This window comes from Haematobia irritans, chromosome 1 (assembly GCF_050003625.1).
Source record: "Haematobia irritans isolate KBUSLIRL chromosome 1, ASM5000362v1, whole genome shotgun sequence".
NCBI classification, from domain to species: domain Eukaryota; kingdom Metazoa; phylum Arthropoda; class Insecta; order Diptera; family Muscidae; genus Haematobia; species Haematobia irritans.
Genome location: NC_134397.1, coordinates 43,380,970 through 43,403,809, shown reverse-complemented (window position 1 = coordinate 43,403,809; position 22,840 = coordinate 43,380,970). Strand labels below are relative to the sequence as shown.

Genomic DNA, 22,840 nt, shown 5'->3' with positions numbered 1-22,840 from the left:
TATCGAAAAATTCGAAAATTTTATATGAAAAACTTCTTTTGCTCATATCTCCTAAACAATGCATCCTATAGCGAAAAGGAGCATAATTCGTGTTCACCCCTAGAAAATCCGAAATTCCACCCAAATCGACATTTTTATAAAAAAAATCTTCTTTTGCTTATATCTCCTAAACTTGTGTGCTAGAGCAAAAATGAGTTTAATTTGTGATCACCCCTAGAAAACCCAAAATTCAATCAAATACTGAAAATCGATTTTTTTGTTTAATTTTTTTACTCATATCTCCTATTTTATATGAACTACTTTTCTTTTGCTCATATCTAAACTATGTGTCCTAGAGCAAAAAGCAGCTTGATTCGTGATCACCCTAAGAAAATCCAAAATTTTATCCAAATCCCGAAAAAAATATAATTTTTTATATGAAAAACATCTTTTGATCATATCTCCTAAACTACGCACCCTACAGCGAAAAGGAGCTTAATTCGTGATCACACTTAGAAAACCCAAAATTCCAGTCATATCCTGAAAAATCGATTTTTTTTATTTAATTTTTTTTTGCTCATATCTCCTAAACTGTGTGTCCTAAAGCGAAAAGCAGTTTGCTTCATAATCACCCTTAGAAAATCCAAAATTTTATCCAAATCCCGAAAAAAATATAATTTTTTATATGAAAAAACGTCTTTGCTCATATCTCCTAAACTATGCGTGCTAGAGCGAAAAGGAGTTTATTTCGTGATCACCCCCTAGAAAACCCAAAATTCTACCCAAATCCCGAAAATACGACATTTTTATAGGAAAAGCTTCGTTTGCTCATATCCCTTAAACTATGCGTCATAGAGCGAAAAAGAGCTTAATTAGTGGTCACAGAAGCATAATTCTTGATTCCCCCTAGAAAAACCAAAATTCCAGCCAAATTCTTAAAAATCGATTTTTTATTTAATTTTTTTTCTCATATCTCCTAAACTATGCACCCTAGAGCGAAAAAAAGTTTAAATCCAAAATCCAACATTACATCCAAATCCTGAAAAATCTAATTTTTTCTATGAAATACTTCTTTTGCTCATATGTTCTAAAATATGCGTCCTAGAGAGAAAATGAGCTTAATTCGTGGTCACCCCTAGAAAATCCAAATTCCAGCTGAATCTTAAAAAATTAAATTTTTTTTAAAACTTCAGGGATTTGTAATACTTAATAATATTTTGTAATAATGTAATACTTAAAATTGCAATAATTATCTCGTTTTGTTATTAACTGTAAGCTTTAAATGTCTGAATTGTCTTCCTACGAAGAGGTGAAGGATAAATGAAAGTTTTCTTTAGAGATTACATCTTTTGAATTACAAATGGGCAACCGATGTATTTTACCATCTCAAGCGATGGTATAATCAGCTGAAACCCTCTCAAATTGTTTTAATAGAGTCTGTTGTCCCAGTAAAAAACTTTTTGGAGACTACGGCAAACAAACATTTAAATTGTTTGCCATAAAAATTGTTTAATTTAAAACGTCGTTAAAAACACTTGTAAAAAAAAATGGAAAAAAGTGAATGGATTAAATGTGGAAGTACCACACATTTTCGTTATTTTAATTAATAAAAATAAACTAAAAACCACAAATCATTAGAAAACTTTAACCGCGACTGCTAAAATTAAGGTTAAGAATTTCGAAGCAAAGTAGAAAATATTTTTAAACTGTATACATAAGGAGCTTACATTAAAGAGATTTTGAAAATTAAATACCGAAAACTGTATAAATTGTCTAAAACATATGTTTTGGGATATATTAATTTATATTTTATACAAAAATATATTTACCCAATTAAAAAAAAAAAAAAAAACACAATTTTCATATTCTCTACAATGCGAATACACATGATTTTTTGTGTAATTAAAAAAATTTGCACAGCAAAAGGTTTGTTTTCTTTAATAAATCAATGATGATGTTTGAACAACGTATTTATAAATATTAAGGATATATAAAAAATGTATTAGAATCCCAAATGCCGCCCTATATTCTTGCCATATTGAAATTTAGCTATGCGGCAGTAATATTTTTATAAAGACTACTAATCCGTATCTTAAAAAGCTTTTTTTTGTTGATAGCTCACATATGGCTTCGACCTTTATATGTAGTATATAAACGGATTGTTCTACTTTGTAAGCATGCGTATTTTATCCTTTAATAGATTCTTCAATTCTGTAATCATGAAATCATGTGATTCTCTGAATGTTGATACTACATCACCGATAAGAGTAGCTTCCACTTCGGGCGTAAGGGACATACCGGACATAAATGAAAATAGATCATTTGGCAGTGTGGGTGTATTCCAGCTCCCTATAGAAAATTGAAACAATAATTTGAATATCACTATAATGTGTAGATAACATATAACGGGGGTGTCTTACCTAAAAGTTTGTCACAACGTTGAAATTCCAATTTAAGTTGTCGCATTACTTCTATCGTTAATTGACACCGTTCCTTTTCATGCATTACTTGTTCACCTTCGGTATTGGGTTTTCGTTTTTGCTTGGTTTTCGTAGATGTTTGTAATTTTTCATAAATCGCTTGAAGTACAAAGGCATAAAGGGAGATCATCTGTTGAAGATAGAACGAGCGAAGGAGAGATTTATATTAGCAATTTTCGTAACGATCTCAAAAAGGAGCCATTGTAGTGCATGCTCTCCTTAAAAATTCATAATTTGAACCGAAATTCCCCAATAAAAGTTCTCAACAAATTGTTGACAACGCTTAATTGAAAAGATTTGAAATCGTGGGTATTAGATTTGTATGTTCGCAAAGTTTCTATAGAAATAAAATTTTAACAAAATTTTCTATAGAAATAAAATTTTAACAAAATTTTCTATAGAATTAACATTTTGACAAAACTTTCTATAGAAATAAAATTTTGAAAAAAATTTCTATAGAAATAAAATTTTGACAAAATTTTCTATAGAAATAAAATTTTGACAAAATTTTCTATAGAAATAAAATTTCTAAAAAATTATCTATAGAAATAAAATTTTATCAAAATTTTCTATAGAAATAAAATTTTAACAAAATTGTCTATAAAAATAAAATTTTGACCAAATTTTCTGTAGAAATAAAATTTGAAAAAAATTTTCTATAGAAATAAAATTGTGAAAGAATTTTCTATATAAATAAAATTTTGACAAAATTTTCGATAGAAATAAAATTTTGACAAAATTTTCTATAGAAATAAAATTTTGAAAAAATCTATAGAAATAAAATTTTGACACAGTATTCTATAGAAATAAAATTTTTACAAAATTCTCTATAGAAATAAAATTTTGACCAAATTTTCAGTAGAAATAAAATTTCTAAAAAATTATCTATAGAAATAAAATTGTGAAAGAATTTTCTATATAAATAAAATTTTGACAAAATTTTCGATAGAAATAAAATAAAATTTTGACACAGTATTCTATAGAAATAAAATTTTAACAAAATTGTCTATAAAAATAAAATTTTGACCAAATTTTCTGTAGAAATAAAATTTGAAAAAAATTTTCTATAGAAATAAAATTGTGAAAGAATTTTCTATATAAATAAAATTTTGACAAAATTTTCGATAGAAATAAAATTTTGACAAAATTTTCTATAGAAATAAAATTTTAACAAAATTGTCTATAAAAATAAAATTTTGACCAAATTTTCTGTAGAAATAAAATTTGAAAAAAATTTTCTATAGAAATAAAATTGTGAAAGAATTTTCTATATAAATAAAATTTTGACAAAATTTTCGATAGAAATAAAATTTTGACAAAATTTTCTATAGAAATAAAATTTTGAAAAAATCTATAGAAATAAAATTTTGACACAGTATTCTATAGAAATAAAATTTTTACAAAATTTTCTATAGAAATAAAATTTTGCCAAAATTTGCTATAGAAATAAAATGTTGACAAAATTTTCTATAGAAATACAATATTGAAAAAATTTTCTATAGAAATAAAATTTTAACAAAATTTTCTATACAAATAAAATTTTGACAAAATTTTCTATAGAAATAAAATTTTAACAAAATTTTCTATAGAAATAAAATTTTGACAAAATTTTCTATAGAAATAAAATTTCTAAAAAATTATCTATAGAAATAAAATTTTATCAAAATTTTCTATAGAAATAAAATTTTAACAATATTGTCTATAAAAATAAAATTTTGACCAAATTTTCTGTAGAAATAAAATTTGAACAAAATTTTCTATAGAAATAAAATTGTGAAAGAATTTTCTATAGAAATAAAATTTTCGATAGAAATAAAATTTTGACAAAATTTTCTATAGAAATAAAATTTTGAAAAATCTATAGAAATAAAATTTTGACACAGTATTCTATAGAAATAAAATTTTTACAAAATTCTCTATAGAAATAAAATTTTGACCAAATTTTCAGTAGAAATAAAATTTTGACAAAATTTTCTATAGAAATAAAATTTTGCCAAAATTTGCTATAGAAATAAAATGTTGACAAAATTGTCTATAGAAATACAATATTGAAAAAATTTTCTATAGAAATAAAATTTTAACAAAATTTTCTATACAAATAAAATTTGTACAAAATTTTGTATAGAAATAAAATGTTAACAAAATTTTCTATACAAATAAAATTTTGACAAAATTTTCTATACAAATAAAATTTTGAAAAAATTTCTATAAAATAAAATTTTGACAAAATCTCTATAAAAATAAAATTTTGACAAAATTTTCTATAGAAATAACATGAAAAAATTTTCTTTAGAAATAAAATTTTGACAAAATTGTCTATGGAAATAAAATTTTGACAAAATTTTCTATTGAAATAAAATTTTGACAAATTTTCTGTAGAAATAAAATTTTGACAAAATTGTCTATAGAAATAAAATTTTAACAAAATTTTCTATAGAAATAAATAAAATTTTGACAACATTTTCTATAGAAATAAAATTTTAAAAAATTTTCTATAGAAATAAAATTTTGAAAAAATTTTCTATACAAATAAAATTTCGACAAAATTTTCTATAGAAATAAAATTTTGACAACATTTTCTATAGAAATAAAATTTTGACAAAATTTTCTATAGAAATAAATTTTTGACAAAATTTTGTATAGAAATAAAATTTTGAAAAAGTTTTTTATAGAAATAATATTTTCTATAGAAATAAAATTTTGAAAAAAATCTATAGAAATAAAATTTTGACAAAATTTTGTATAGAAATAAAATTTTTACAAAATTCTCTATAGAAATAAAATTTTATCAAAATTTTCTATAGATATAAAATTTTAACAACATTTTCTATAAAAATAAAATTTTGACAAAATTTTCCATAGAAATAAAATTTCTACAAAATTTTCTATAGAAATAAAATTTTCTATAGAAATAAAATTTTGAAAAAACATCTATAGAAATAAAATTTTGATAAAATTTTTTATAGAAATAAAATTTTTACAAAATTCTCTATAGAAATAAAATTTTATCAAAATTTTCTATAGATATAAAATTTTAACAACATTTTCTATAAAAATAAAATTTTGACAAAATTTTCCATAGAAATAAAATTTCTACAAAATTTTCTATAGAAATAAAATTTTCTATAGAAATAAAATTTTGAAAAAACATCTATAGAAATAAAATTTTGATAAAATTTTTTATAGAAATAAAATTTTTACAAAATTCTCTATAGAAATAAAATTTTATCAAAATTTTCTATAGATATAAAATTTTAACAACATTTTCTATAAAAATAAAATTTTGACAAAATTTTCCATAGAAATAAAATTTCTACAAAATTTTCTATAGAAATAAAATTTTCTATAGAAATAAAATTTTGAAAAAACATCTATAGAAATAAAATTTTGATAAAATTTTTTATAGAAATAAAATTTTTACAAAATTCTCTATAGAAATAAAATTTTATCAAAATTTTCTATAGACCCGTGTAAAAATTGGGGGATCTGATTTGATATGGTTAGATCTGAGCCAAGATATGGTCAGATCTGAGCAGATCCGAAAAATGGTTATATCTGGTCAGATCTAAATACTATGAAATTGGATCTGATCAGATCTCAAAAATGAGACACATCTAATCAGATCTAATTTGATATAATTGTATATTATTTGATACAATTGTATCTTTCGAGATCTTTCAACACATAAAAGCCCATAATTTGTATATAAAATTAGATCAATTGTTTTATTTAATAATACAGACAAAAAGTATGTGCATAATAAATATGTTTAATTTAAATTGATCCATCAAAGCTATTTAAGAGTATTGACAGTTGAGTTAGAGTGTTGTCCAAGGGTTTTTTCGTTTGTTTCTTCTGCTTTGGACTTAGACACGCGACTAAAGTATTACAGCGTTAAGGCAATCTGCAATGAAATTAAGTAAAAAAACAATTATTAAACAAATATAGGAATAAACAAATATGGGAATATATTGAACTATGTAAGCAAGTATTAGTATTGTTTTGGATCATGTTTCTTTAAGTTGCAATAAAAATTGCCATATAATTTTATGTTGCTTTTAATACTCACATTTAAAGTGTATTCGGGATTAGGTTAGGTATAGCGATAGGCTGTTATTTTAGGCTCATACATACTATTCAGACCATCATGACATCACAGTAATCAACATCTCACTTATCACTGACTGCTGCTCGATTCAATAATTAGCTCAATAACATGGGACCTCCTTGTTATAATCGAGTCCTATCGGCATTTCACGTTGCGCTGAAACAACTTAGAGAATCTTTGAAGCAGAAATGTCACCAACATTACTGCGAGGAGATAATCCACCGCCGAAATAATTTTTTGTGTTGGTCGGAACTGGGATTGAACCCGTGACCTTTTGAATGCAAGGCGGGCATGTTAACCAGTACACCACTGAGGTTTCCTTTTTTTCCAAATCTAGAAAATAGTAAAACAATATGAAAATGACTACTAAGGAAATAACAAATACAATCTACTTACCTACATAATCTCCACAACTTTATCAAAGGAACACATTTAAAACAATTATATTAAATTTCTAAATTTTCTCTGCTAGTCTGGGGTTAAATTTGTTTAGAAGTGATGCCCCTGACGGCGTTGACATTTGACATAATGACATTGAGGTTTAGACGTGCATTTCAAAAATCTTTTTAACTTGTTCATGATTTTTTTTTATTATATTTTGGACCGTATTTAACCCCATATATAGTCAGATATGATGTTATATCTACCATATCTTATTAGATATAGTGCTATATATGGTCCTATCCAAGTATATATTATTAGATATGCCAGATATAATTAGATATTATACTATATATGATGAGATCTGCAGTTATATCTAACCAGATCTAGCACCATATATAGCATATCTGTGCATATCTAATTATGTCTGAACCAATATCTGAACAGATCCAATTTGATCCAATTTGATCCAATTTGATATTATTAGATAGGATTGGATCCTCCAATTTTTACACGGGGAAATAAAATTTTAACAAAACTGTCTAGAGAAATAAATTTTTGACCAAATTTTTTGTAGAAATAAAATTTGAACAAAATTTTCTATAGAAATAAAATTGTGAAAAAATTTTCGATAGAAATAAAATTTTATCAAAATTTTCTATAGAAACAAAATTTTAACAAAATTGTCTATAAAAATAAAATTTTGACCAAATTTTCTGTAGAAATAAAATTTGAACGAAATTTTCTATAGAAATAAAATTGTGAAAAAATTTTCTATAGAAATAAAATTTTGACAAAATTTTCTATAGAAATAAAATTTTGACAAAATTTCTTATAGAAATAAAATTTTGACAAAATTTTCCATAGAAATAAAATTTTCTATAGAAATAAAATTTTGAAAAAATTCTCTATAAAAATAAAATTTTCTATAGAAATAAAATTTTTACAAAATTTTCTATAGAAATAAAATTTTTACAAAATTCTCTATAGAAATAAAATTTTAACAAAATTTTCTATAAAAATAAAATTTTGACCAAATTTGCTGTAGAAATAAAATTTTAACAAAATTTTCTATAAAAATAAAATTGTGAAAAAATTTTCTATAGAAATAAAATTTTCTATAAATATAAAATTTTGACAAAATTTTGCAAAATAAGATATTTGGTTTGGTTGTTTTTGGTTGATTAGATTATATGGTTGGTAGATTATATTTGGCTCGATGACAATAATTAATTTTACCCAAAAATAAATTTTGGGTGTGGGCTTGATTGGTATAAATCGGACAATAAAATCGTCATATGTAAATATTCCAATTGAACTTTTTGCAAGTGGGCAAATAGGATGCCAATTGCACACAAAGATTTAAAGGCGTTTATAACAATATTGCTGAAAACCTTATTTTATAAACTATGGGTGTTTGAGCTTTAGTATAAGCGGAGGAATATATAAAGAATTTGAAACTTTGAGAACATTTTGACAACATATCAAAATTAAGATCATACACAAAATATCGAATGTTAAAAATGCATACACCACCTTACCTCTAAACAGGCACCAACTTTGCTCTGCCATTCTCTTCTCCTCCACAGTCCATCGGTTGTGGCTTCATTACTCTCCTTGATTGTAGCTTCGATTGTATTTACAACCTGTGTAACATTATCTGTGACAACTTTACATTGCAGTGGTAAATTGGTGTTGCCCACAAACATTTCAATGACCATTTGTGATAGATCACTAAAGAATTTTTCATATGGCATTTCCAGTAATAAATGCAAACGTGTTGGCAATAAATCGACTAGAAAACGATTTGGCAGCGGTTTTAAATCTTCAGCGGACCGCAAACGTTTAAACAAAGCCAACCACGAGTCTCGTAATGATTCAATAATAGCAGTTTCTTTGGCACCACCACCAGGCAAGGCATCTTTCAAATCTTGTAAATTTGGACCAGAAGCAGCAGCGGCTCTACAATATTTTACACTTAAATTTGGATGAAATAAATCAACAAAGGCGGCTATCAAACGTAACATCAAAGATCGTATCGCCAATATTTCAACCTCTTGCTTAAACGATTCACTACGTTCACGATCAGTGTCAACTAAATGAATTGGATCCCATCTAATCATGGCAGTTAAATCACGATTGTCACGTAACTCATTCCATGAGATGCGATCCTCAGCAGGATCTATGGACATAATCATATAGGTGTTAAGATTCTGTTGTACATTACCATACAATATAACCAAATCGCTTAATTGAGCCTCTACAGAAATAGCCACATAATGCAAACTGTTCGTAAGACGTTCTTTGAAGTTCATAAACTCTTCGAGTTTAGAAAAAGTGCAAAAACGATAGGCATATGCTATATACTCCAAGCGTTCTTTATAACTGTTTGTGAAAAATTTCAATGTAGTATCATAAACCGAACGAGCCATGGAGAATCGTCCAGCCAGTATCATGGGGTTACAGTGGACATAACCCATAGAGTCGAGTTGGATTTGTTTGATTTCCAAATATTCATACATTTCCTGGGCCCCCAGAAGACAACCCAACATATGGAAAATTTTAAGGCTTAAAAGTTTTACATGGAAATTACTGGTACTGTTACGCAAGACATACTGCAGTAGACAAAGAGCTCCAAAAATTCTATCGGATTTTTGTTCCTCTTGGCTAATATCATACATGACGTTAGCTAAAAAAATAAAGTGAATTAATGTAGAGAAAGTGTTTTTTATTTTTTATTTTCTTAACAAACCTGCCAACAATGCATAGGCATCCGAAGGACCCATATCTGTGGGAAGTAAATCTTTGCCAAAATTACTAAGACCATGCTCATAGCGTAATTTCAGGGATGTGAAAAAGGCTAAACGGTGATTTATGTCTTTATCCAAATGTAGACCACAAATTCGGGATACTTGTAGAGCGCAAATGTGTTTTTGCATTTGTTCTTTCTAAAATAAAATAAAATTCATTACATGTAACATTTAAATCTAATTGCACCAAATGTGTCCTACTTACATCCTTGGGTAAATTAGTAGAGGTTATACCAGTTTCAAGCAAAAGTTTATTAGCTAAATCCTTTCGTTCTTCTAAACTTATAGCCGGTAGAAAAAGCGAGATATCATGTGTACAACAGGGTTTATCGCCAAATAGACGGAAGTAATCAATTACTAAATCGCTGAATTCTCCCATAGATGTTTTAGCATCTAAATTATGCTGACGCATACGCTGATGTAATTCTAAACGTGCCAAATAGGGTCCTCTGATTTTCTTTTCTGAGGATTCGATTAACTTGAATTAAAAAAAATATATTAAAATTTTTTGTTATCACATAATGGAATGAAATGTGTCATCTTACCTCTGTTAAAAAGTGTTTACATTCTTCTATGGGATTCGTCGTATCACACTCTGTTTTATCTTTTTCTTCATCCGTTTTCTCAATATTATTTTGTAATTTATGAAGAGAGTCCAATTCAAAACATGTTGTTATGTAATCCTTATGGTAATCCCAACGATCATGACTAAAGGAAATAGAAAGATGGGCCGAATAAGTTAAAATTTAAAGAAAAACAGTTGCTAAAAAGATAAATACAGATCATAAAACTATACGCATATAGCTTATATGGTCCAAGAGGGCTTAATTGATTAAATAAATGTTTGAATTGAAATTTGTCAAAAGGACCGAATCCATATCTTGAAAATTTTGTGAATTTTTTTTTTGCTATAGAAAATTTTTCCAAAATTGATTGCTATAGAAAATTTTGTCAAAATTTTTTTGCTACAGAAAATTTTTTCAAAAATTTTATTTATCTATATAAATTTTGTCAAATAGAAAATTTTGTGAAAATTTTATTTTTGTCAAAATTTTATTTCTGTCGAAAATTTTGTCAAAATTTTATTTTTATAGAAAAATTTTGTCAAAATTTTATTTCGATAGAAAATTTTGTCAAAATTTTATTTCTATAGAAAATTTTGTCAAAATTTTATTTCTGTAGAAAATTTTGTCAAAATTTTATTTCTGTAGAAAATTTTGTCAAAATTTTATTTCTATAGAAAATTTTGGCAAAATTTTATTTCTATAGAAATTTTTTTTCAACTTTTTATTTCGATATAAAATTTTAGCAAGTTTTTATTACTACTTTTTTTTTTGACAACATTTTCTATAGAAATAAAATTTTATTTATTTTTTTGACAAAATTTTCTATAGAAAAAAATTTCGTGTTTTGTTAAAATAAAATTTTGTCAAAATTTTATTTCTATAGAAAATTTTGTCAAAATTTTATTCCTATAGAAAATTTTGTCAAAATTTATTTTCTATAGAAAATATTGTCAAAATTTAATTTCTATAGAAAATGTTGTCAAAATTTTATTTCTGTAGAAAATTTTGTCAAAATTTTTTCTATAGAAAATTTTGTCAAAATTTTATTTCTATAGAAAATTTTGCCAAAATTTTATTTCTATAGAAAATTTTGCCAAAATTTTATTTCTGTAGAAAATTTTGTCAAAATTTTATTTCTATAGAAAATTTTGGCAAAATTTTATTTCTATAGAAATTTTCTCAAAAATTTTATTTATCTATATAAATTTTGTCAAATAGAAAATTTTGTGAAAATTTTATTTCTATAGAAAATTTTGTCAAAATTTTATTTCTGTAGAAAATATTGTCAAAATTTTATTTCTATAGAAAATTTTGTCAAAATTTTATTTCTGTAGAAAATATTGTCAAAATTTTATTTCTATAGAAAAATTTTGTCAAAATTTTATTTCGAAATAAAATTTTGTCAAAATTTTATTTCGAAAGAAAATTTTGTCAAAATTTTATTTCTATAGAAAATTTTTGTCAAAATTTTATTTCTGTAGAAAATTTTGTCAAAATTTTATTTCTGTAGAAAATTTTCGCAAAATTTTATTTCTATAGAAAATTTTGGCAAAATTTTATTTCTATAGAAATTTTTTTCAACTTTTTATTTCGATATAAAATTTTAGCAAATTTTTATTACTATTTTTTTTTGACAAAATTTTCTATAGAAATAAAATTTTGACAAAATTTTCTATAGAAATAAAATTTTATTTATTTTTTTGACAAAATTTTCTATAGAAAAAATTTCGTGTTTTGTTAAAATAAAATTTTGTCAAAATTTTGTTTTTATAGAAAATTTTGTCAAAATTTTATTCCTATAGAAAATTTTGTCAAAATTTATTTTCTATAGGAAATATTGTCAAAATTTAATTTCTATAGAAAATGTTGTCAAAATTTTATTTGTGTAGAAAATTTTGTCAAAATTTTATTTCTATAAAAAACTTTGTCAAAATTTTATTTCTATCGAAAATTAAAAATGTCCTCCCAATATCTTAAGAAAATCGATACTTACTCTTCTTTCAGCAAACTTTTCAGCAATTCATTACATTCGGACCACATTTTTAGAGTTTTCAATAGATCAATTTTTAAATAGATAGGTGCACCAGGATAAACTTTTTCACACACTGGTCCATTGAGAAAATCTAAAGCCTCTTTATCTTTTTCTTGTAGTTTTAAAATATGCAAATATAAAAATGCCTCTTGTTCAGATTCTAATTTGTTCTCTTGAATCATTTTATCTACCATACGCTGGGCCAAAGATAAGTAGATTTTACGCTTTGCAGGAGTATCCTTCTCTGGACCACGTACGCCCTTTAAGACACAACAAATTAAATATTTTGTTCAAATTTTTTTAGTAAGAAACAACAACAGCAAAAATACTAACCTGTAATACTACACTCATGACGGCCCAAAAGTAGTATGCATTTTTGGGCTGAACTTTGTACATTTGCAGTGCCACAGATTGCTGAGATTTAAAATCCTCCATGCGGACATGTGATATAAAAAGATGGGCCAGTAATTCTTCATTGTTAGGTGATTGTTTAACAGCATAATTATAGATTTCCACTATTTTATCCACTGTAAAGAAGATATGAAATATAACAAAAAAAAAAAAATGTATTATTTTATTATGAATTTCTGGTCCTCACTCTTTAAGAACTTAATGCTAAATGTAAAATACTTGGGTGCAATTTACAACAATGTTAATTTAATGGGCACAACATAATTAAATTTTTTTTCTATGGCTGATCATTATTGGTCGTGACAGTGGGTATGTTATTCTCATTATGAAATATGTTCTATATTTTAATAAATTTTATAGAGACAATGAGTGTCCTTTGACTAGCCGAATCCGAAAGAACTTCCAAGTGAAACCACCCCAGAGATTGTAACGAGAATCGAAAAATACAATGAAAATTTTAAAAATTGGACTTTCGACTAATCGACTTTTGAAGATATCGATTTTTTGACTTTTTCCAAATTTGAAAAAGTCAACTTTTAACTTGAATTTTCAGCGTAAAAAGTAGCTATTTAATATTTTGCTTTCAATTAAAATTAAACTTTTCGTTTTTTTCTTAAAAGTTCGGTCGTTATAAAATATCAATTAGCAAGAAATACAAAATTAGATTCTGAACATTGCAAAAATCGACTTCAACTTTACGATTTTTGACAAAATGTCGGTTGTCGAAAAATAGATTGTTTCTCTACCCAGAAATACCAAAGAATTGGCGCTAACAGCGTTTTTTTTTTTCAATTCATTCAATTCCGAATTGGCGTCAGATTAGGAATTTATAGTCAGAATAGGAAAGACGAATTTTTGATCTTTCGAAAGTTTTTTTTTTCGGTTTTGAAAAAGACGATATGTTTAGAAAAATTGAAAAATCGTATATTCGACCCCTCGACTTTTATAAAATTTGAAAAGTCGAAGTTTCCAAAATTTGGATAAATCGACTTACAGACTTGAAGATTAAAGAAAGTCGACTTTTCGACAAAAAAAATCAATTAGTCATTAGTCGATTATTGTCTCATTACACCGGATGATCTGTATATAGCGCCTAAAAGCCAGTACTATGTTCAGTTTAACATGAAAACCGAACATAATAGGTACAAAAATTAAAAAATTATAATAATCATTTATAAATTTCAAAATCCTATTACGCTTTACAAAATGTTTGTTTGGCGCGAAGATGGTAACGTAAATGCTTCTTTTATCGTAAAAATATGGCAACCCTACTTTTATTTCTTCTTTGACAGCTAACGGTTTTATTAAATTGCTTATGTATAGGAAAGTCTACAAATAATTACGAATCGATATGGACCAATTTTTGTGTGATTGGGGAAAATTATGGACCGATGTGGACCAATTTTTGCATGGTTGTTAGAGATCATATGCTGACACCATGTACCAAATTTCAGCCGGATCGGATTCTCTTAGAGTCTCCGCAAGCCAAATCGGGGGATCGGTTTATATGTGGGCTATATATAATTATGGACCGATGTGGACCAATTTTTGCATGGTTGTTAGAGACATTATACTTACACCATACAGAATGACAAAGTTAATATACCCCCATCTTAAGGTGGAGGGTAGACCCAAAAAACATCTCAGGCTACTGATCGACACATATTAATTTCCAAAAAGGATCTTTTTAAATCTTCCAAAGTTATTGGTGCCGAAATAGCAAATGTAATCAGTGTGCCATCAGTTCGTAGAAGAATAACAAGAAAAGTTCCACTAATGCTTGAGAAGAATACGGCTATGAGACTAAATGTTGCGAATAAACTGGAGTGGTGAAGAAGGGGGAAAAAAGTGGAGAAATATCCTCTGGAGCGATGAAACGAAAATAAGTTTATTTGGAAATGACTACCAGAAAAATGTCCGACGTCCTAAGGGAAAAGAATATCACATACGATTCACTAAAAAAACTGTGAAACATGGAGATGGAAATATTATGGCTTGGGGATTATCACAATGGACTGAATAGTCTAAGTGAGCCTGAAACTTAATCGGGCTGCCACTTTAACCTAACCTATGGCTTGGGGATGTTTCTTATGGAATGGGGTAGGACCAATTTTTCGAATAGAAAATACCATGAATGCTATGGGCTACAGAGACAATCGAGGAAATGCCATTGCGTTGAGTTTTCCCACAAGATAATACCCAAAGCATACCTCAGCATTGGTCAAAAACTGGTTTACAAAATGTTTATTTATTGACCTGGCCCAGTCGATCGCCCGATTTATATCCAAAAAAAATCTTTGGAGTGAACTTAAGAGAAAGTTATCGAAAGAAATTTTTAGAAGTAAGGATGATTTGTGGTAGAAAACCAAAAAACCATGGTGTGAAATGCAACCAGAAACATGCCAAAAATTAATCTGCAGTATGCCAAACAGGATGAATAAAGTGATTCAAAATCGAGGTCGTTTACTGGTTACTAACCCTTTTTGAATACTCACAGATTGAAATATGTTAAGTCAGTAAAATGTTAAATTATCATAGAAATTTACCTATTATTATGAGCAGCCTATAATTTGCCTTTTGTTCTTAATGTTCCTTAATATTTTTTATTTACTTAATAATAATGTAAAATGTATGATTTTTGTATAAATATGATTACAAAAAAAAATGAGAAATGCACTTTTTGTTTTGCTTTATATTGTAAAATTGATCATGAGTGTAGTACCGGCCTTTAAGTAATTAGTAGACCTATAACCAAACAATGCCAATTGTTGCCATTTGTCCATTCCTTTATGTTTCGAAAAATATATTACTTTTTTCTCTTAAGGTGGGTATTAAGTTCGAGTTTAGCCGCTAAAATCGTCATTTTTTCACGATTACTTTTCTTTAATAATCCAGTTTAAGTAATAAAAATTTTGTGAAAATTTGCTTTAGGCGATTCCCCATCAAGATATAATAAAATTTGCAACAAATATGTATAGTTTTATGCCTTTTTCTTGCTGATTTAGTTTTCACTTTAGCGATTTTAGCGGCTAAACTCGAACTTAATACTCACCTTTAGAAAGCTTAGAATAAAGAAGGAAAAGATATCCTAAGATGGGTATTAAATTAGAATTCCAAAATATATATGGCAACAATTATATTTTTATCAAATCTTTTCAAATGATGGATGGAAAAGATCCAGAGGATTGATTACAAAATATTCCATTCCATTCAATCAAAAAATATCCATTGAATCAACCTTTAGTTAAAAAATAAAATAAAAAAATAAAACGTATCAATTATGCTATGGTCACACTGGGCAAATATTTGACAGAAATCGAAAAAGTATTGGTCGCCACAGCCAAACCAGCAAACAGTTTTAGCTCATATTGGATATATAAAATAATGGTAGGATTATTTGCCAAAAATCATATCCAGATATTTGGAAAATGATTCTGGAAAACTGTTTGACACTCATTTTGGTCAAATATTTGACTAGTGTGACCATAGCCTTACTCTTATATTCTAATTTTTGTGGCTATCAAGGAATGTTTATTTAGCAACATAATTTTGGCCATTAGCCAAAACATGACAAGCTAATTACTTGCAAAAGAATTTTAAAAATGTTCTCAAGGTATCCGACAAACATATTTTCAGCAATACGTATAAGGTTTAGTTCTATTCGTCATAATCTACATTTCGTTTAGGTAGGGGTAAATAGATTATGAGCCATATTCACAATCGAAATAGTTTCGAAATTATTATTTTCGTTTCGGATTTATTATGAACACCTAAGAGAAGGTCTGGAAAGTTAATTTGAGTCAATTCTTGACTATAAATAAGACTATATTGACTATACTTGACTATAAATAAGAGGGTTGTGGGAGAGGTATTTAGCGGTTTTCCAACTTGTTTGCCTCTTTAGTTGGAGCGATGAACTCCAAATTTGTGCACATCGAATGACTTTTTTATGTTTGAAAACAAAAAAGAATTCAGGGATATATCAAGACAAAGCCGAGGATGGGACCAATTTGTCCAGATTGAAAGGATTTTTTTTTTTCCAAATTACAGGACCATTTTTTCAAGTTAGCTTGGAATCGGCGCCATAATTGGACATAGTAGAATCCTGTGATCGTTGCGATCTTATAGTGGTAGTGGATGCGGATAACTCCTCGTGAAACACGGAAGCAGAAACTGTTTCGACTAAAAGAACAAAAAAAAAAGACGTAGACGGAGCATTCAACTACGAAGCATTCCACCACACCGGATAATATTCAGGTAATGAAACGACCACAATTAAACGTATATAGATTCACCAAATGGTTAAAGTTGTTACGGCTACGTACTTATCGAACCACCTTGGCACAAATGGTAATAAAAATCAACTTTTAAAACGCTTCTTCATCAAAATTGCAGTTATTCGATTTTAATTGATCTTCGAAAAAGTGTAATTTCAATTAATCAACTAATCGAACTTTTCAATTATTCGCTTAACAGCCCTAATTAATCTAATAATGACAAAGATGGTACTTATTTCTTCAATTATATTTTTGCTCTCATATTCTATCTTTATGCTCTACTGTAACAAAATGCAGGCAACAGCTGCTCGATAAGAGATGCATATCAAAATTTAATTTTGTTCACAATTTTTTTTTTGCTGTCTGAAAATTTAAAATTTTTCTGATTAATTACCCACGTACATTGCTCCAATTCTTTATAGCAAAATGACAGTACTTGTAGTGTCGCATCATTCACCGGCTTTTCATTGGCCACTGCTTGTAAAAATGCATGACTTTCCTCATAGCGTCCCAGACGTAATAGCGCCAGACCTTTGAGTGCTTTAGCGCATAATTGATTTGGATGCTTTTTTAAGACTTTGTCTGCTTCTTGTAGGGCCTTGCGATTGTTGCCAACCTCCAAGTTATCTGAAATTAGAATAAGGAAAAAAATAATATAATTTAATAGTTTCTGCAATACACATCCCAATTATATATTGTATTCATAAACAATTTTAGAATGAAATAAATATTAAATGTTCAAGTGCAAATCTCTTGCCGTATGTGATGTATCGGTCGGTGGTATACAATTAATTAGTTTATTATGTTTGCCTATAGTGATAATGAATACAACTATTTTATTTTACACAATATCACGAAAAGGGGATGATAGATATGATACATACAAAGGCATTTTTGAGTATCAGTATGAATAAAGAATAAAATGACACAGAAATTAAAATTTACTGAAAGTTCATATAAATAAGCTTCCAATTTAGGAATTTATCCCAATTAATCATGAGTTCAATTCCAGGTTGGACCAGGCTGGAGCCACCAAGCAATAGCATTGCTTGTATACAACCCCAGTGGATTGTGGTGGATTGTCCCCTCTCAGTAATTCTGGTGACATTTCTGAGTGTTAATAAAGCAACTAAAAGTAGTTCAAATTTTGCCATAAAACTGCTAAATCCATTATAGAAAAATCGATAATTTTGGAAATTATTCGAGGAAAAACGTTTCAAACAAGCGTCAGAATGCATTAAAAATCATAAAAACAATAAAAAAAATTATTTATTTGGGAAAATATCACAAAATTTTCAAATTCACATTCAAAACACTGAATTCGGATCTCACCTTAAGAAGTGATGCAAATTCATTGCAACGGCTGTTAAAACGGTGGACATTTGTCCTATGACAAGCTCATATTACATTCATTGCTTCTCCGCCAATTTTGCACCACTTCTAGACCCAAAACGAACATTTTCACTACTTTTTTGGCGACGCTTTTTCGCAGCATTATTAAGATATTAATTTATGAAAGAATAGTTTTAATATCAATATATCAATCAAAAGGTCAACCACAGCTTTATTTCATAAATATCTGACTTCAAACATTGCCATCGGCAACTGCTACCACAACCCAAGTAATTCGATTGTTCATGGAAGTCTTTAGCGGAACTTTGTGCGATTGTATATACTTGTTTAATTGTTATAAAAATTAAAAAAACTATTGACATTTATTGAAAAATGGAAAATCATAAATAGAGCTTCAAATTCTGGGGGGGCTAAAATTTTTCTGGGGGGGGTCTAAGCCCCCTCCCCAGAGGCCTTCCTACGCTTATGGCCTTACGTCGTAAACCCATAAAAACTGACCCCCAGATTTCGCTTGGAAAGGCTCTAGGAGGAACAAATTTCATCCGATCTGGTTGAAATTTGGTACGTGGTTTTAGTATATGGTCTCCAATAACAATGGCAAAATTCGTTCATATCGGACCATTATTATATATAGCCCTCCATATAAACCGATCCCAAAAATTGTCTTGCGGAGGTTCAAGTAGAAGCAAATTTCATCAGATTTGGTACGTGTTTTTAGTATATGACCTCTAACACCTATGCAAAAATTGGTTCAAATAGGTCCATAATTATATATAGCCCCCTTATAAATCGATCCCCAGACTTTACCTTCGTAGCCTCTTGGAGGAACAAATTTTGTCCGATTCTGTTAAAATTTTGTACGTTATATTAGTATATGGACTCTAACAACCATGCAAAAATTGGTCCATATTTATATACAGCCCCCATATAAGCCGATCCCCAGATTTGGCTTTCGGAGCCTCTTGGAGGAGCAAATTTCATCCGGTTCGGGTGAAATTTTCTATGTTGTGTAAGTATATGGCCATTAACAACCATGCAAAAATTTTCCATATAGGTCCATAAATATATATAGCCCCCATATAAGCCGATTCCCAGATTTTACTACTTCCTGGATAAGCAATTTCATTAGATTTTTCTAAAATTTGGTACTATTTACACAAAAATTGGACAATATAGGTTCATAATTGTATATAGCCCCCGTATAAACCAATCCCCATATTTCACTTATGCCTCTCTTTTACTGCGCAAAAATTCATACCGGTCAAGAACTGAATTATATTGGTTTTTAATCTGTCTTTTTGCCCAATATTTACTTCCAATTTAGAAGACGATATTAAGGAGTTTTAAAGTACCTTTCCATTATTACCACAAACCAAGTAATTATATTGTGGATGACAGACTTTAGTAGAAGTTTCTACACAATCCAGGGTGGAGGGTACATAAAATTCGGCCTGGCCGAACTTACGGCCATATTTACTTGTTTTTTTTTTTCTTTTTTATTTACCACAAACTATGAGTACATGTCGATTAAATAATTATTATTGTAATATTTTTGAATACACAACTTCTGTAAGTTCTCTGTAGGAATTTCGTTCTTGGCCCCCCTGTAAAAAAATTGAAGATTCATTTGGCTAAATTTCGGTCTTCACGTCAAAATACTTTAGTGATATTGACCCAATTTTCGAATTCTAATATAATATAATGAAAAGTTTATAAATAGGTAGGTAAATGTACAACAAAAAATTCATTGATTACAATAGAATCTATATAATAGGCTTGTTCATGCGGTCAAAGATTTACAATCACCAATGATTTATTACAAAAAATTAGACTTTTATTATTGTTATTATACATATCAACTATTGATAACTTGTTTGTAGTATAGTTTATTGGCCCGTTGGGCTTATTATATTACTGTGTGAAATAAATGAAATGATTTATAATTGGTAAATCGTTTGATTACTCCATAACCCATAAGACCTTCTGCGATCGAGTCAACAAATATTCAAATTTAAGCAAATCGTCTCAATCTAGAGAAATCAGTCTATGTTAGCTATATTTATGGCGACTTTTATGCACCTTACAGAGGTCTATATGCAAAACATCCAGCACAAGTTACAAGTTCTTCTTGCGCCAACTCTTTGAATTATACCGTATGTTTCGCTCATAAATAAACCCTATCGAATACACACCTTAAATCTAGGCGACACTGCCCAAAAACTAATATTAACTAATTATTCAGGTCATAAATAGTTCTAATGTCTGTCGCCAAAAAATTGTTGAACATTAAACCAATTTAGTTTAATTCAATTTTATTAACCAAAAACATCAAAACGTTTTAAGTATTAGGTTAGATTATGCTATTTTCATATACTTGTGATAATCCATTTGTACTTCGATTTAAGTAAAAATATCAAGGCATCCAAATTTTTATCAGATAAACGCGAACTTGTCATATATTCGACGGACCTTTTATCGTTGCTTTTTATTTTATGTGGTACGAATTCCATTTCACATAAACTCAAATGAATTATTTTCTTATGAGAACTTGATGGATTTTTATATTGTAAAATCTTTATAGTTTAAAGTTGTTTAGTACACCTCATGTATAATAAATTCTTACTCAAGGTGTAGCATAAATGTTTATTAACCCTCTAATGCCCCAATTTTTTTCCCGCTGATTAAATATTCAATGTTAAAGACACAAAAGCAAGAAAAGGAAACAAGAAAAATTTATGCGGTAAAATTCAGTATATGCTACAAAGCCTCTTGACCAGATTTTATTAAGTTTTCTTTTTATTTTACCCATTTTTGTTGTCTTAAGGTGTGTTTTACTAAAAGCTTCCTGATTTTACGAAGCCCGCCTAAAGGCGGGATTGGGCATTAGAGGGTTAACTCTATTTGCCAGGTATGAAATCTAAGAGCCGTTTACAATGAGTGAAGACTCCAATTTATTAATAAACAATCAATTATTTTTTCGGGATTCCGAAAATCCCGAGATTTAAAATAAAAAATCCCGGGATTTTCGGGAAGGGATTTATCCCGGGTGACAGCCCTAATATGAACCTAAGAATTATCATCACTTTATCTCCAAGTTGCTGCAAGAATTATATGTTGATTTTATTCATAATAATTTATATACTTTATAGAGCTTTCGAATATGCAAAAGTTTTTTCTGAAAAACTTTAGAGGAAATGTGCGTGAACACAGCTAATATTCTATTACACTTACCGTAAATAGGTCGAAGACGTCTTTCAGACACAGCGGGATCTTGCACGTTTTGTGCCATAATTTTTGTCTTTAGTTATGGCACTATATACTGTAACCTAGAACTATTATTATGGTGATTTAGGACAGTGGCAAATGGTTCTATCTTTTTGTTGTTTAAGTTGCTTTCGCTTTTCTTGGCGCTTTACACTGTAACCTGAAATGCAATGATCATTCATAGAGCATTAGGCATATTCACATGCATGCACACACATACAAAGAAAAAATACATCATTAACACTTTTAGATATTGGATATTCAAGAATACAACAACAAGGTGTTGTGGGTGGCTGGGTGTAAGTTTTTTTTGTAACAAAAAGTTGGCGATGGGAATGCAATACTCCAATTTTATTACTTATATTATCTTATATATTTGTCACTAAGGTAGCTATTTATTAATTAGTAAATTAAGCTATATGCGATCAAAATAGTCGGCCACTTGATTTTTATTATATACATAATTGTTGCATATATATATGTATTTAAATATATACACTGTATGTATTATTGTGTTTGTGGAGCACTTGGTTTCACAAAATATAATTATAGACTTTATTTTTCGTTGCCAGTATAATGGCAACGCGTTAAATATGTTCTATTTTATTTTTTTTTTTCACTTGTACGGCCTATCACGTTGTTCTCACACTTGGTACTTTTTATTTTATTTCCATTGAAAATGTATAATTTATAGAATCCAAAATAGTCTAAATGTATTCGGCTAGATATCTTAGAGCGGTTCCTTATATATTATAATTTATGTTATTACTCCACTGTTTAAAAATTTAGCTTTTATTTCAGATAAAAATTAACCGGCAGCAGACTTATTTATTTTTTTTTTTTTTTTTTTTCCTTTTAAGTTGCTCCCAATGCCGATGAAAAAAAACACCCTTATTGGAAGACTTATTTGGCCCGGAATCACAAAGCCAACACTAATAGACATCGCAATGCTGTGATGAAACTAAATGCATGGACCAGTCTTCTCCAAGAAATCCGCTAAAATGCTCAAACCTTCTATACCAAATTTGTCAACAAATTGTTCAATATCAAATATACCATCCAATTCGGTGAAGTGCGTTCTTTCCAAGAAAAATCTAGGGCATTCAAAAATCACATGGGATGGGGTCTCCACCCCACCACATGACTCACACTCTGGAGAATCAGCTACTCGCACCTTAT

At 28.0% G+C, this 22,840-nt stretch overlaps 1 protein-coding gene across 4 annotated transcripts; it reads right to left on the bottom strand.

The window, feature by feature from the left end:
- Positions 1 to 1,836: 1,836 nt before the first annotated feature.
- On the bottom strand, positions 1,837 to 22,493 carry psidin (phagocyte signaling impaired). Of its 4 annotated transcripts, none has more exons than XM_075290128.1 (11): positions 22,431 to 22,493; positions 21,629 to 21,821; positions 17,447 to 17,671; positions 12,690 to 12,883; positions 12,318 to 12,616; positions 10,304 to 10,466; positions 9,964 to 10,236; positions 9,701 to 9,896; positions 8,490 to 9,637; positions 2,400 to 2,589; positions 1,837 to 2,328 (listed from the first exon to the last, which is right to left on the bottom strand). In XM_075290128.1, exons 2-11 carry the CDS (start codon positions 21,684 to 21,686, stop codon positions 2,144 to 2,146), a joined length of 2,931 nt encoding a protein of 976 aa, XP_075146243.1. In that variant the 5' UTR covers positions 21,687 to 21,821; positions 22,431 to 22,493; the 3' UTR covers positions 1,837 to 2,143. The 4 variants fall into 4 exon arrangements, with proteins under 4 accessions (XP_075146243.1, XP_075146242.1, XP_075146244.1 ...); XM_075290127.1 differs by having other exon boundaries at positions 22,309 to 22,487; XM_075290129.1 differs by having other exon boundaries at positions 22,318 to 22,487.
- Positions 22,494 to 22,840: the final 347 nt, after the last annotated feature.

What these genes read in the sequence shown, in the direction of transcription:
- psidin (XM_075290128.1), bottom strand. Translation starts at nt 21,686, where the DNA reads ATGGCACAAAACGTGCAAGATCCCGCTGTGTCTGAAAGACGTCTTCGA. An exon ending in CTATAAAGAATTGGAGCAAT is followed by an intron (nt 12,884 to 17,446) that starts GTACGTGGGTAA and finishes TCTTCTTTACAG; the next exon opens with TGGATAAAATAGTGGAAATC. An exon ending in AAAAGTTTGCTGAAAGAAGA is followed by an intron (nt 10,467 to 12,317) that starts GTAAGTATCGAT and finishes TATTTCCTTTAG; the next exon opens with TCATGATCGTTGGGATTACC.